The sequence below is a fragment of the Falco punctatus genome, assembly GCF_963210335.1.
Source record: "Falco punctatus genome assembly, chromosome: 8".
Classification (NCBI taxonomy): Eukaryota; Metazoa; Chordata; class Aves; order Falconiformes; family Falconidae; genus Falco; species Falco punctatus.
Window position 1 is genome coordinate 8,563,253 of NC_137588.1, and position 15,565 is coordinate 8,578,817.

The 15,565-nt window shown below is 45.9% G+C and overlaps 1 protein-coding gene across 13 annotated transcripts in view; it reads right to left on the reverse strand.

Annotated features, from left to right (window-relative positions):
- COL6A3 (collagen type VI alpha 3 chain) overlaps positions 1–15,565 on the reverse strand; it is a 62,973-nt gene that overhangs the window by 26,071 nt on the left and 21,337 nt on the right. For 8 of the 13 annotated variants that reach the window (XM_080399805.1, XM_080399803.1, XM_080399807.1 and 5 more), the window contains 9 exons: positions 13,462–14,061; positions 11,584–12,150; positions 8,280–8,900; positions 6,560–7,159; positions 5,353–5,955; positions 4,348–4,950; positions 2,363–2,709; positions 1,845–1,923; positions 1,346–1,491 (listed from right to left, as the gene is read on the reverse strand). In XM_080399805.1, coding sequence (XP_080255931.1) covers positions 1,346–1,491; positions 1,845–1,923; positions 2,363–2,709; positions 4,348–4,950; positions 5,353–5,955; positions 6,560–7,159; positions 8,280–8,900; positions 11,584–12,150; positions 13,462–14,061 — 4,166 coding nt within the window. The remainder of the gene's footprint in view (positions 1–1,345; positions 1,492–1,844; positions 1,924–2,362; positions 2,710–4,347; positions 4,951–5,352; positions 5,956–6,559; positions 7,160–8,279; positions 8,901–11,583; positions 12,151–13,461; positions 14,062–15,565) is intronic. The other 5 variants (XM_080399802.1, XM_080399804.1, XM_080399809.1 and 2 more) reach the window with 4 other exon arrangements.

Here is a 15,565-nt window from a genome sequence, read left to right on the forward strand (position 1 = left end):
GCCCCAGCGCCATAACTCCTGCAAGCCCTCACGTCTGTGCAATCGCTCCTGTGCCAGGCATAACGTCGGGCCGGCAGCTCTTTAGGGTCTCTCTGCCTTGAAACACCCACGGGAGCAGGTGGAGGAGGTGTGTGTTGGCAGACTGGTTAGGTTGCATAGTTAAGAAGCAGCAGGCAATGTTATCTTTTGGGCATCAGAGGCAAGGGTTTAAATGGGAACTGCATGGGGCAGAATTCAGAGGGCATTTAATAGATCTGTCCCCAGAGCGCTGTCACTGAGGAGGGCAATCTCATCTCTAAAGAAACACATCCAGGATGTGGAGTAGGCCATGAGAAAGTCATTGCAACGAGTAGCTCACAGCCCGCAGGCTGAGAACAATTTGTGAGCACACAGCAAAAGAAGGAAAAGAAAAAGAAAAAAAAAGGTATGGATTCAGAGAAATCACAGCTTGGTTTTGCATCATCCAACAGAAAGAATAAAAAAATCACTTTCTTTGAAAAAAACTATAAATCATCTTCTTTGCCAAGTACATTCAAGTACATTGCTGGCTGCAAACGTTTCCTGCGAGCTTTGCACATTTACATTTTGAAAGGATTTTCCTAGGCAACCCAATTACTTGGGGATGGGCTGTAGACTAGCCCTTATCCCAAAACCCAAGGTTTGCTCCCAAGCGGTTGCCCTTTGATTTGTGGAGAATGGCCCAGTGAGGTTACGACAGGGATCAGTGGTTAAGCCCAATCTTATTAAATATACTGGAAAAGGAGCTCAGCAATGTTGGTAGCAGATGTGAAGTCGGGAGGATGTGGACATGCCGAGGCTGATAGCAAATTATCTGAATGAACTTGAGAGGAAAGTAAATCTATGAAGAAGAAAGGATAACTCCTCCATCTGTTAAAAGCATGTCTGAAATACAGGCAGTGTGTCAACTCGGGGAAAGAAACCTAGAAAGCAGTGCTTCTGCAAGAGATTTAGCACTGACAAGGCATGACAGTGCATTACCCATAAGGTTAAAAAAACCAGCAGTATAAATATGGGCAGAGAGCAGGCTTTTTAGCACGGCAGCTTTTGATGGCATCTTATCCCATCCCATTCGACCTAATCCCCTGCACTGTCGCCTCAGCTGGAGTAGGACTTCTCCAGAAGTGGTACGAGACCAGACAGCACCATCATCTGCTCTTAACCTTATTTGCTGTGGCATATGTAAAAAGAGCTGACGTGAGGTAGGGAGGGGAGAGAACCAGAGCCAAGAGGGTGTAATTCAGCCGCGGTTCAGCCCCGCAGGAGATCCAGCTGTCGGCTTTCCTCCAGCATTACAAGGCAGTGCTGCCTGTGCCAAGTTACTTACGAGCTGCTCTGCCAGCTCGAAATCCAAGTCCAGCAGATTAACTCTGAGTGGTCTGTTGTAGGTGAACCCACGACCAAACTCCAGCTTCATCACTCTGTCAAAATTGCTCACTCGGTCCAGCCCAATGAAGATGAGCGCGTTGACACCTGAGATATGGGGGGGAAGCAGAAGGGGCTGTGTGATGGGGTGAGATGCTCTGCAGAACCTGTACACCCTCCCCTGTAAGGATGGGTCATTATCCATCTCTTTGATTGCAAACAGAGATTATTCAATCAAGAACAAGCAACTTCAAGCACATTCAGTGCAAGCTACCCGCAGCTCAGGTGCCAGCAGGCGACTAATTATCACAGGAAGGCCACGAAGGACAGCAAGTGCATGTGAAATCATGAAATCCAAATTCATTACTATCAAAAGCTGGTGGCTTGGTGAGAAATGGAGGTAAAATGTGCCACATGTTAACATGGGCTGTAATCACTGCCTTGAAGAGTAAAAAAGTTACCTTCTGTATGCAAAGCAGATGAAGCAGCCTCCAGCTGATCTATTGAGTCATCTGCACCATCAGTAAAATGGATTATGACCTGGAAGAGAAACGAATTTCTGTCAGGACCCAAGTTTCAAGTATGAAACACAATCAATGTGCAACCTGAAGGGACACTCGGTCTGGGAGGAGATGGGCAGTTGCTGAATCCTCTCCAGGATGTGAAGCTTTGCGTTTTTGTGCCAGGTGTTTGTTGCTAAAGCCCAAACAGGGAAGTACCTGGGAAGCAGTAGTTTGCAGCCAAGCAGTGCTCATGGATACTGGCTGCAGCGATGCTCACCACTTGTCAGGACAGGACCCTGACAATGCAGGGAGAGCACAGGAAACATGTTGGGTTTAAGTGACCACATTTATAGTGAATAAATGTATTTTATGGGTTTTTAAATTATTATTGATTTACAGTTGCTTTACCACCTAAAATACATCAGAAATCAGCTTGCCTGGCCAACACCATCCCAGTGGCCTTGGTTTTGACTTACCTTGGTGCTGCTGGGGGACGCAGATCTGAATTTTTTCAAGTAGGACCTCAGAGTATCTGCCGTGAGGAAATAGGGCCCTCGGGAGCGCATGCCCTGAAACTTCTCAAAGAGCTCAGGCTGGTACTCTGAGAAGTCCAGTCCCTCCACAGGTCCCCCCCGAGCCTGGGCCATGATGGCTACCCTGACGTTGGGTGCCTGGTTGCCAGTGCAGCTGATCTTCTGCATCTGTGTTATTCTGTTCAGCACGGACTCGACTCTGGACTCCAGACCTCTCTGGGAACTGAATATATTTTGGCCGGGCCCAACATCGGTGACATCAAAGCCAAGTATCACATCTAAGTCACAATCTGAAAAGGAAATGCAGAAAGAGAGGAGAGTGTCACTGCTGAACAGTACAACTGCTTTTCAAGTAATGACTTTCCTAATTATTCTGTTAGTCATTAGAGAAGGCACTCTCTATGTCAAGAACTGCCACCATTTGATACACAAATGCCTTCTACTTCTTTTCATCATAGCAATGATAACCTTGGAAAACCTGCATTCTATTAATTTTAGATTTTTCTCCTGTGCAATTGTTGCTTAGCGCTGGGAGGAGTTGACTAAATCAAGTCCAACAGACATTTGCATTTTTCTTAGGCAGCCAAGACTGCTCCATTCCCTCCACTGTGTGAAAACCCATCAGTGCTTGCACAGCCTGCATGAACCTTCTGCCTGTGCTTGAAGTGACCATCCTCCAGTCATGGGGATTTTGAGGGAGGTGACAACCAGGTGACAGATCTCAAGTCCCTGAAAGAGGTAGCTAGGATTATACGGGATAGCTGGGAATTAGGGCAGAAAGAGGCACTGAAGTTCTCAGCCTGAGCTAACAAAGTGATGCACGGTCTGCATTTCTGCAGGAATATTTAGCATGGGCTTGGAGCCACCCTGCAGCCATCGAGCTGGTCTGGAGCACAGGGAAATCAGGATGCTGGGGGCCTTTTGTCTGGATTTAACATCTCCTGTGCCTACACAGGCTTTCTTAGAGGGAGATGTTTGAGTTTTCTTTGATGTTAATCACACTGGTGCTGAACTCGGGAATCACTCACACTTACCACCAGCAGTAGTTCAGGTTCACTTTTCCCTTCATTCAGTTTTTTATCTCGGGTGGAGCTGCTGCTCAGCTCAGGGCTGCTGTGGCTCTCCTTCAGCTTCTCCAGAGGTTTGGGAGACGCCTCCGCTCAAAAGCCAGAGAGCTGAGCTGCAGTTAATTGTGCTGGGAGTAGGACTGGCTGTGCTGTAGTAAGTTAAACCAGCTGCTGGGAGTCTGGTCCGACAGCAATACCAGCTCGCTTACTCACCCCAATTCCCCGCGCTTGGCTTCTGAAGTAGCCAAAGCATGGGATTCCTTCTTAAGGCAATTTTACCTTAAACTACAGCCACTCATGCCCTAGCTTTTTCTTATATACTTGTCATGAGGTCAAGTGGGCACCCTGGATGATCCGGCAAGAGAAATACTGATTTCCAGCATGCCAGGGACTGAACAGCCAAGAAGTTCAATTGGCTTGTTATAAACACAGTGGGCAAAACAAGGACCATCGCTTTTGGCTTTAGCACTAAATCAGTTGGTGTGCCAACATGAAACTGGCATCATGTCCCTGTGCACCTGGGGAGGAAGGCAGTGAGACTTAGTCCAAAGGCAGCTAAATAAGGGAGCCACTCCAGTGTGGTGGTAGGAGGCCAATGACTCAGTGCCTAATTGTCATATCAGAAATCATTCCACCATGATGGTACCTCTGCAGTGATGGTACACCAGCCATACATGTGCTGAAGCACACCAACAGGCACGTCTTGTACCAAAGGTTTTCAGCCTACCACCACACTCATAGAGGAGGTCTGAGCCCATGCTGCGCCTCAGGCTATAGGCAATACAGTCTGCCAAAACACATCGGATATTAAAAGCCACCTTCAGGAATGACCTGAGCACATTATGAAATGATCACTCTTACCTCTCATAACATCTGTTGGTCCCAGGCACAATTTCTCCTCCATAGCAGCCTCCAGCGTAACCAGGACCTGCTCATTCAGCTCAGACAGCTCCTGGGCTGTGGACACTCTGAAACTCGTAGCACTCTCGCTGGCCAGCCTGCTGACTTCCTTCAGGTCGATGTTCTTCACGCCAACTGCGAATACCTTGACGCCTTTCTGGGCGATTTCTGAGGAGGCGCTCGGCCCGTCATCTGAGGACTTCCCACCCGTGACGATGAAGGCGATCTGGGGCACCCTCTGGTCGATTCGGCTGCCGGCCTCTTTCACAAAGTGCTTTGCCTGGATATGCCTAATAGCTGTGCCAGTGTTTGCCACGCGGCCGCCTTTGTAGATGACTTTGTTGATGGCATCTAAAATCTGAGGTTTGGTGGAGTAGTCCTTGAGGAAAAACTCATCGGTGACATCTGAGTTGTACTGGGCCAGTCCTACCTGGATAGAGTCACCATCTCTATAAATGGCATCCACCACAGAGTAGACAAACTGAAGAACTTCTTGGAAGTTATCTCGCCCCAGATTGATGGAGCCATCCAGCAAAAACACAATGTCAGCCTGCTTTTTACCTCCTGAAAAGATTACAGAGAAAAGACAGTTGTTAATTGCTTGTGGCATCTATAATATTTAAGATACTTAGTGCTTTGTGAAGTAGCGTTGTGCTTCCCTCTGCTTCCTACCTTTATAGTTTCCTCGGTCTTTGGCATGATTTTACATCCGTACAAGAAGAAAGGGTTTGTGCAACGCTTACTACACTTCATACAACATTACTTCCTTTTGTGATAGACACTCTCATCTCATTTCAAGTCTAATTCTATTCTTTCCTACGCTCAACAAAACCTTCTTCAAAGTGTTAAATCGATGTGACCAAAGGGCTGGACATCAGAAGGTGTTATTACCGAATCATTTTCACATTATACAAATTCTATCTGTGTTCTGTCCAGAAAAGTCTACAGGATGAATAGCAGCCTTACCAGGTCCTGGGTATACAGGGGCTTCTGTTGTTGGTATCGGAAGCTCTTCAAGAATACTCTGCACCTTCTTTTCTAAAGTCGGGAGTCCTGTGAAGTCTTGTACCACAAGCACACGTTCGGGATCATTGGTGATGACCTGCAGCTGGTCCCTGTCCACGTTTCTGGCTCCGACACCCAGGGGTTTAATGCTTGTTGAAGTGATCACATTAGCAGGCCTGTTCACATCATCCTGGGAGCGGTCTCCAAGAATGACGACTAGGTGTTGGGGCACTCCATCTTCTATCCTGCTCCCTGCAGACTTGATGAAGTAGTTCTTCACCACGTAGTCTAGGGCTTTGCCAGCATTCACGGGGGAACCCCCTCTAAGCCTCAAGCGGCGGATGGCTTGCAGGACAGCGTTTTTGGACTTGTGGGTCTTCAGGTAGAACTCAGGGAAGACGTTATTGCTGAACTGCACCACGCCAATTCGCACTTTGTTTGGCCCAACATCCAGCTGCTGGACAATTCTGCTGATGAAATCCCGAATGTGAGCAAGCCCATCGGGTCTAACGCTGTCGGAGCTGTCAATGAGGAAGACTACATCCTTTTCATCACCAGAAGTATCTGCAGGGAAGCAAGAAGAGAGGATATTTTGTGCCAAGCCTTTGCTTAAGCTTTGCTGGAGGATTTCTGTGCTATCTCCTCTCGTGTGATGTAAAACTGTGTGGCATATTTTATCCAACTTCAGGCATGGTGCTGCAGGGAGCCTCTCAAAAGGGCTTGTGTGTAAGTGTGCATCTGCGTGTTAACAGCCTGCCTAATATCTGAAGCATGCATTACTCAGAGCCTTATCGGTTTCATTCATTACCACTCTACTCTGGATTTGTCAATGTTTCCAGCTTCATTTTGCCCCAGATTTATGTCTCTCCTAGAAAGCTGCTAAATTTGGAATAGGTAATTATACACATTGCAGTATTTGACTTGAAAATCAAAATAGGTAATGTATTTAGGTACTTGACCTGAAAATCATGTTATAATGTATTTAGGTACATAAGTAGAAATTCCACATACCTAAAAGTTTCCTTCTAAAACTGTACATGCGCTACATCTTTGCTTTTAACTAAGGAAAACCTTGGTTTACAAAGGTGGGATGGAAAGTTATTTACACATTTGGGCAACATTTACTTGAACAGCAAACCAAAGACAGCTGGTATTGACAGAGTCTTACCTACGGGGGGTTGCACATCTCCCAGCAGCCGTCTGATTTGGTCCCCAGTCAGGGTTTCAATAGGAGTCAGCAGCTTCTGCTCGAGGCTGGGCAGTTCCTGGAAGCTGGAGACTTGGAATACATAATCAGGACTAAGAGCAATCTGCACCATCTCCTCAGGCTCCACATTCTTTGCTACCACCATAGGTGCCACCCCCACTTGTTTGACTTGGAGTGATGGATACTCTAAGTCATCATCGGACTTGCGGGAGGAAAGGATGACCAAAAACTGAGGGACACCTTCCTCTATGCGGCTCCCAGAGGGTCGGGTGAAGATGGTCTTTGCCACAAACTCAAGGGCCTCCCCCACGTTCACCTGCTGGCCACCCTGTGGCCGCAGCCGTCTCACGGCACTCTGCACCTCATCCTTGGTGGAGTGGGCATTGAGCAGGAACTCCACATGGGGATGCTCACTGAATTGGATCACCGAAATCCTGGTGGTGTCAAAGCCCACATCCAAGTTGTTCACTATCCTCTCAATGAGATCACGGATGAGGTAGAACTCCTGGGCGGCATAGCGGGAGCCATCAACCATGAACACGACGTCCCTCTTCACACCCGCTGCAGGAAAGAAGGCAGCGGTCAGAAGATGCATTGGGCATTGCTTATGGAGAGCAGCTAAGCTCATCATCTACATCACTGGCCCATGCCTTTAGCCATGGGGAGGATGCTCGTCATTTTGTTCCCTGTGATACCTATTGGGAGCTCCAGCAGGCAGCTCTGGGTTCAACCCAGAGACAGGACCACTCTGCTAGGCACTTCGCCAGGCAGTGCAAGAAGAGCAACTTCCAGAGCGAAGGAAGGAAGAGGGAGAAGGAGAAACCTGAAACAATAATTCCTTGTGGGATCTCTACCCAAGGAAACGTAGCCTGGTGATGCTCCTTACTCAGGGCAGGTTGCCAGGCAGCCTGGGGTTATTTTACACTCAGAACCACCCCTCTTTCTTTGGCTTTGTCCTCTAGAAAAGCTTCTGTTCTATTATTCTCTCAGCTTCTGCCTTTCCAGGATGACTTTTTGCTTCCTAATAAAATGTTTTCTGCAGTGGTAATTCAGGCCAGAGCCTGAATTATCGCTGAGTATCACGCTGATAAATGAGGATAGAGGAAAGCAGTCTGGCTCTGAAGGGAATTAATAGATTAGGATGGTGGACTTCAAAGATCTGGGGTGGGTACCCTTCATCCCAGACATACACTGGCTGGATTTCATTTCAAGTGAGACCGATCCTTTTCCCGATGCCCACTTCCAGTTTCCCTTCCCCCAGCGAATAAGCGTGGCAAATGTAAGATGCATCAGCAGGTCTTACATTTAGCAGAAAGCTGACCTTGATTTATAATGGTGTGAAGGCATCCCTGTAGCATCTAAATGACGCAAGTTCCATTCCAGGAGGAATAGCACGGACTTAAAATCCTTCAACTTAAAATAAGATTAAGGACATAGCATTCAGTTTGTGGGTCTTCCATGTGGATACAACATGGACCACCTTGAGGGACTGGGCTTAAAGGTGGCTCAGCTTGATTACACAGCTCTTACCAACCCTAAGTACATCAACAATGAGACCAAGACAGACTTGGAGTCTTAGCCATGACCATCTTTGCTTTTCTTAGTTTGTGTTGCAACCATGATGTTACTAAACATCATATTTTGCCGCTGGCTCTGGGTGCAGACACAAACTTCTTCTCACCTGGGCTGGGTGATGTAAAAACCAGATCAGGGGCAAGTGACTCTATCTCTTTCTTGGTCAGCCGGATGACTCTGTTCGAGACGACCTGCTGCACTGTATCCAGCTGGCTGAAGTCAGGCACAGAGATAGCAAAATCTGGGAGGAAGGAGATCGTCTGCAGCTCTGTGAGGTCGGCATTCCCAATCCCAATGCCAAAGGGCACCGTGCCACTCGTCTTCAGGACCACTGAGGGCCTCCTCACATCATCCTGGGACCGGTCAGCGGTCAGCAGAATCAGGAACTGCGGGACACCCTCCGCTATCCTGCTGCCGCTAGACACCGTGAACACATTCTTGATGAGATAGTCGAGGGCTGCTCCAGTGTTCAGAGGAGATCCTCCCATAACCTTCAGCTCCTGGATGGCGCTGATGAGATCTGCTTTGTCTTCATGGGTGTCGAGTAAGAACTCGGGTTGTATGACATTGCTGTACTGTGCGACGGCGACACGGACCTTGTCACGACCGATATCCAGGCTTTCAACAACTCTTTGGACAAAGGTCTTCAGTAGTGGGAAGCCTCTTCTGACACCATCCGAGCCATCGATTAGAAACACCACATCCTTCTTCTCACCTCTCTCAACTACTGTTTGAGACAAGTAAGGGAAGGGGGGAATAAGTGAGATTCTCTTTTGCAGTGATTATTAGGCTCCGCATACATTGAACCGAAGGAGTACAAAAGCTCGGGGAGGGGAAAGCGAGGTGTCAGGATGGGTGGCTCGGCTCCTTTGCCATCAGATGCAATCCCTGGCGAAGAGGCAGATGGGTGGAAGTCGGTGGAAACCGCAGTGCAACGTGTGCCGTGCCTTACCCACCAAGTCATAGAATCATAGACCCATAGGAAATAGGGTGCCAAGCACTCCAGGTGCCATCTCCTACCTGAGGCTGGGAGAAGCCATGTGCTCCCAAGGTGGCTGGGAGCTGGCACATGGCTTTGCAATATGAACAGGAGTCTGGGGCATCAGGGATCTTTTTCTCCCAGAGAAAACTGAGTTTCTGAATGAAATAGCATACTGCAGAGAGGGTGCTTAGAAGGAGTTGGTGAAGAGAGAGAAAAACTTCTCTGAGGCATCACTGAACTTAGAAATAAATAATCCTGCACACGCTCATACAAAATAAGAATTTATTAGAAAGGTCATCCCACTGAAAACTCTGAAATGCTTTTCTAAGATGCTAGACATTGATTATTTTTTTTACTAACTTCAAGCACAAAAAAATGCTAATTGTGACCAAACATTCTTTTTTAAAAAGAACAAGACCATGAAATGTCAAAGATCAGCGAACTGTTGACGTGTTCTGCTTTTGACTAACAGAATTGCAAAGGTTTGGCTCAGCTAAGCAGAAAACATCACTGCCTCTCAAACACAGAAACTGATGGACAACATCCTCAAAAGTGCTGTTGGCTTGTTTATAGCAGGGTCAAGTGTGACAAGCAACAATATGATCGGTCCCTCTGAAAAAAAATCTTAAATACCTGCTTATGAATGCTAGACATATAAAGAGTTAACAAGGGCAGTTGAAGTCTTAACGCAGACTTCAGATCAAGTTTATTATTTAAGAGGAATGTTGGAAACTTGGTGGGTTAATGCACAGGACTGGAATATTAATATAGTTTGTGTTGAGCAATACGGGTAGGAAGAGGGAGCGGACATTGCCTGGTGTATCCCAGTTTCATACACCTCCTCTTAAGTGAAGAAGCAGGGGAACAGTCCTGTCAAAAGTTTCTGGGTAGCAGATAAAGAGGAAATAAATAGGACACTGTTATGAGGAGGTTCTCTTTTAGCCAAGAATTTCTTGAAAAGTAGGTGGATGCAGCTATTTGTGAGCAATTAGCACAATTATTCACAGTGCTCGATGGTCAAAGGGATTGAAAATGGTCTTGACAAGACAGAAATGGTTTGAAAAGGGAGGATGCAGTTCAAGAGCACTAGTTGCACTAGTCTATGTTGAGGTAGAAGCTGCACAAATATGGGAAGGGCAATGACTCCACGTGAAAATGATGGAGTAAAAGATGATCGGGTGACACCATTGTTACACTCTGGTCATTTGGAGCAGGCTGATGTCAGAGAGACAAGGGTGAAAAGGTAGAAAATCTACAAGACCTACAAGGAAAAATGGGAATGAGCTGCATAGGCAGCTGGTGGCAAGAGGAACGAGACAAGACATACATAGCAAACAAAGAAAATGAAAGGGTGTCACACAAAACATGGGAATGAACTGACATCTGTGTCCTTGAGTTAAAGGAGATGTGAAAGGCATAAACTATGACTAGGAAGGCAGAGGTCTGACATTCAGGAAAAATATCTATTGATACAGGTAAAAGCAACTGAACAGATTGATTATGGAGGCTGGGAAATCTCCTCCATCAGAGGGTTTTCAGAACAGAGTAGACAAATTTCAGCTGTTCTAGACAAGAAGATCCTGTTGGGGACAAAGGTATGTAGTAGATGGCACCCTGAGATCCCTTCCAGCCCTATTTCTTTTTTATGTTTCTATGATTCTAAGTCCATCTGCCCAGGACTTTTACAAAGAGATGGCACGGATGTTATTATACTTTTCCTAGCCCCCACCTGCTGTTGGGAGACACATTAATTCTCAGATTAGGTCTGCCTCAGGAAATCACACAGCTGGACAAATATCATTTCCAGTATCGCAGTGTGAATTTGTAATTGTGGTTGTGTGATTCTTTTTATGATTTTTTTATTATTCTTCAATTAATCCGTACACATCTACTGAGCTTGTAACTGTAACCGAGTCAAAAGCATCTAATTTGTTGGTGCACAGGTACAAAATGTATAAACTGCCATCATATCCTGTAAGAAATAATGGAGCAAAAGCGAATCCAGTGCGCTGCAGTTCTCCTTACTCCCTACCACTCCTCCAGAAAAAGGAGGATGGAAAGAGAAATCAAGACAAGCTTTGATTTTCTTCTAGCCCTTGCCCAGCATTGCACATCAATTTATGCAAGATCTCTGGGGCAACGACTCTCTGTTATTTCAGGTTTGTACCATGTTTTACACACTGGTAACAGCACCTACTGCAGCCCTTGCAGCTGAACAAAAGGCTTTTTCCTTACTCATCTTTAAAATTCAGTTTGGACCTTAATGCTTTGCTGGATCAGGGTCTGATCAGAGGAAAATCCAAGTACAATAGCAATTTCTACATAATCACTTTAAACATCACCAGACCCAATTGCCCCAGTTACCAAATGGAGGGGGGCATGTAAGTGATGTCTTTCAGCCTCTTGGAAACCCCAGGGGTCCCTGTACCTGTTGGCTGAAGCTGGATAGTTTTCAACAGGTTGACTATGTTTGGCTGAAGCTCTGAAATCCGAGGGAGGGAGTCGACGTTCAGAATGAATTGTGGGGCGTAAACGATCCTTTCCAGCTCTGCAGAGTCGGCATTTTTTGCTTTGATAGCAAAGGTCACAACTCCAGCTTGCTTCAGAGCATCTGAGGGTTGCTCCGCATCATCCGTTGATCTCCCAGCAACAAGGAGGACCAAAAACTGAGGAACCCCTTCTTCGATCCTGCTTCCAGCTTCCTTCACAAACAACCTCCTTATAGCTTCATCTAGTGCAGCTCCAATGTTCAGTTGCTTCCCGGTTTTTATCTTCATCCTTTTCACTTTGAGAAGCATGTCTTGCTTAGACTGCAGTTCAGCAAAGTCAAATTCAACTTGGATGGTGTCACTGAACTGAGCTACAGCTACTCGTGTGGCATCGGGACCCACGTTCAGGTCAGAAATGACTTTGTGTACAAAGTCCCGGACAGCAGGAAAGCTACCCAAGAGGTTAGCTGAGCCATCAATCAGGAATAAAATATCTTTCTTGCTTTCTAGAATAAATTCACAAATGAAAAGAGGGGAAAAAAAAGATATGAAGACATTTTTCTTCTTAAACATCATCCTAGAAACTTCTTTGCAAATTAGCTGGGTTTCAATATGCAAAGCAAGTGATTTTCATTTACCAAAGTATTCAAAGGCTACAGGACTAAACAGTACCTTTGACTTATTTATCTGAGGAAGAAGGGGAAGCAAGGACACTTTTATCCTAAGAGTCAATGAATTCAGGCACCAGGTAGTCGTGTCATATACTGCACAGCATTATCAGTCAAATCATAACTTGGTTCTTTCAGATTAGGACGGTGATGGCCTAGCAATATGCCAGATAATACAGGCATGAAGTACAAAAGCATTGGAGGGTTGGGTTGTTGTGGGTTTTTTTCCTATTCAAAGGCTCAGCAGATACCAAATAGACATTAGTTTATATATACATACACACATAAAGCATTTTCTGTATTCTTTTAAAATACTTCTCCCAGCTGCATCACAAGGAACATTTAAATCCATAGGCAAGTTACAACTTTGGGAGGAGAAAAAGCCTTTTACCTGTTTCCATTTGATGCCCTTTCAATCTCATTGAATATCCAAGGCAAAACCAAGCATCTCATGTCTGTGTGTCTTAACACCTTTCACATTAATCTTAACGGTCTCCTTTCCACACTAAGCAATCCTGGTTATTCTTACGTCTTCATATGCACATAGCCACAATAAGGAAATTAGTGAGCAAATACCTGTTTAAAAGGGGTTAACCGTGCCAACGGCTTTTGGGTTTAATGTTGGTAGATAACTTTGAATATCTGGAGTCAAACTCAGCACCTGTGACAGCCTGGTAACAGCACTTCGACAAAGTGGCTCGGAGGAAGGATCCAGCCACCTGTACTTGCCTAGATCTCTGCTCCTCTGTGCTCTTGGGCATGACTTTAACCTTTCCACACCATTCCTTGTGGTCAAAGGTGCACGCTACCATTGCCTGAGCTAGCGCAGACAATGCATTTGCAGGTTGCGACATTAGAGCAACAGAAAGGGAACACCTGAGTAAGTGACTGGTGGGCACAGACTCACTGGGAGCCTCCTTTGGTCCTGACCTGCCAAAAGACTTCAAATGGGGCTGTCTTTGACGTGTGCTAGCAATGACTTGAAATTCAGAGCTGCCAGTGTCAAGCCACGTGTTGATGGTTAAGCATAGCCCTAACCGTTTTGATGACTTGGGGCCATAGGCAGATGTGAAGGTATACATTTGGAACAAACAGTCAAAAGAAACAAGATTAACTTAATGCAGTCAACATGAAGGAAGTATATATTACCTGTTGGGGCGAGTGGAACCTCTTCCACACCTCCACTAACATATGTGGTTATAGGCTTATTTAACTCCTGGGGTAAAGCTGTCAGAGCACTGAAATCATCCATAAAATATACCATTCTTGGATTAAAGGCAATCTGTTCAAGTTCTGCCTTATCCGCACTCCTAACTCCAACAGCAAAAGTCAGCACTCCAGCCCGAGCTAATTCATTGGAAACTTGCAAGAAGGGATCGGCAGACCTCCCTGCCGTCACCAGGACTAGGACCTGCGGCACTTGTTCATTTATTCTGCTCCCACCAGCTTCCGTGAAGTGATTTGAAAGCACAAAGTTCAGTGCAGAGCCAGTGTTCAGCACTGATCCCCCCTTGGGCCTCAGCTGCCCCAAACGTTGAATTATGTCTGATTTGGTTTGGTACGAGTACAGATAGAACTCTGTTTTAGGAGTGTCACTAAATTGCACTAAGCCAACTCGGATTTTGTCACTGCCGACATCAAGGTAGTTAACTAGGGTGGCAACAAAGTCACGGACAAAGGGGAAGTTGGCATTTCCGACGTTGAGTGATCCATCCAAAAGAAAGATGATATCCCTTTTGGTTACTTGAACTGCAGTAGAGCACAGAAAATAACATGAGACATCACAGAAAACAAAAATGGAATTTTTTTTTCATGTGTGCATACAGCATACGCTGTACACGCATGTAAACCTTGTTAGAAGGAAGAAGGGAGAAAAAGAGACAGAGTGTGATCAGCACAGAAGTAACAAGGACCTTGCTGGAAATTACTAAATTTGGCAGGGGAGGTTCCTGACTTGCACTGAAAAGTCTTTTAAAAGAAGTCAGGCTTACCAATGGGGCTCAGCCTCTGCCATGGCAGATGCTTTCAATGGCTGCCAAATAGAGTTGCATGCTCTGGGCCTGATCCTTAGCCAGAAAAAGGCGGCTTCATTGATTCTGGTGGAGCAACACAATTACGCCTACAGCCACCTGGCTTATCTGCAAGTCACCACACATTTACTTGGGACTTTCCATCAAAGCAATAGGGAAAGTTTCTGCTTTCTGGCACCTAAAGTGTGCTTTGACACCCAGCACGATCAGCCCCTTATTAAGCAGTCCCCTATTCCATGGGGATGCTCCCATGCATCCCTAGATGCAGAGAACCACGTCCTGCCCTGCAGTGACTTCCACGCTCACGCTGTGCAGCCAGCTACAGCTCTGCCCACAGTGCAGACTTCGGCTCCACTTGCATGGGAAAACACTTCTGCCAAGTAACCAATTTGGTCGGTATTTTCTGTGGGTATTGGAAACAACTTTTACTAATAGGCTTCGAAAAGCTGGTCCAGACGAGGCTGCAACGGCTGCCTACGACACCTGCCTTTTTGGCACCTGCATTTGATTCAGAAAACTGCATTTTGATATCTGCAGTTATAGACATCAGTTTTGTGGGCTTTTGAAGGGAGGGAAATTTCCCACTTCTGGCAGTAACCAGGCAGTTCTCAGCTCCTTTTATAAGGATAAATCCTTCGTGGGCGGTCTCCCAGCATTTGAGCCCCAAGGCACAGAGCTGCAATGTCACTCCAAAGACACCACAGGAGCACCCCCCCGTGCTTTTTTCTCTAGCTGTGTCATGTCCAGATGGCAGACAAAAATGCCAAAACTTAAAATAAGATCTCAGAGAACTGATGAGTGGGTTCATCTAATGCATCCCACCTGGACGCCTTCTTCCAAATAAGTTATTTGAGAATATATTTATGCCCATTGCTAATTCTGTTCATTATCTTTCCGTCTGAGGCATTTACCTATGGGTATATGGCTATATTCATCCATCTGTCTAGCTTGCCTTGTCCCTGTAAGCTTGCTGTCCGATATATGAAATACATAAATACTGAGATATCAAAAGCAAAAGGGAGAAAAGGGCTCTTTGGAGTACAGGCATTGCTCTCAGATTTTACAGATTGTCTTGGCTTTCTGCATTTTTAATTTTTCCCAGAGAAGTGCCATTCAAGGCCCAAGGTGAGACAATACCTAGCTGAAATGTAACAGACTGCTCAGTGTCAAAATCAGTTATATTACTACTAATACTTATTTTACAGAGTAGGATATGATTATTT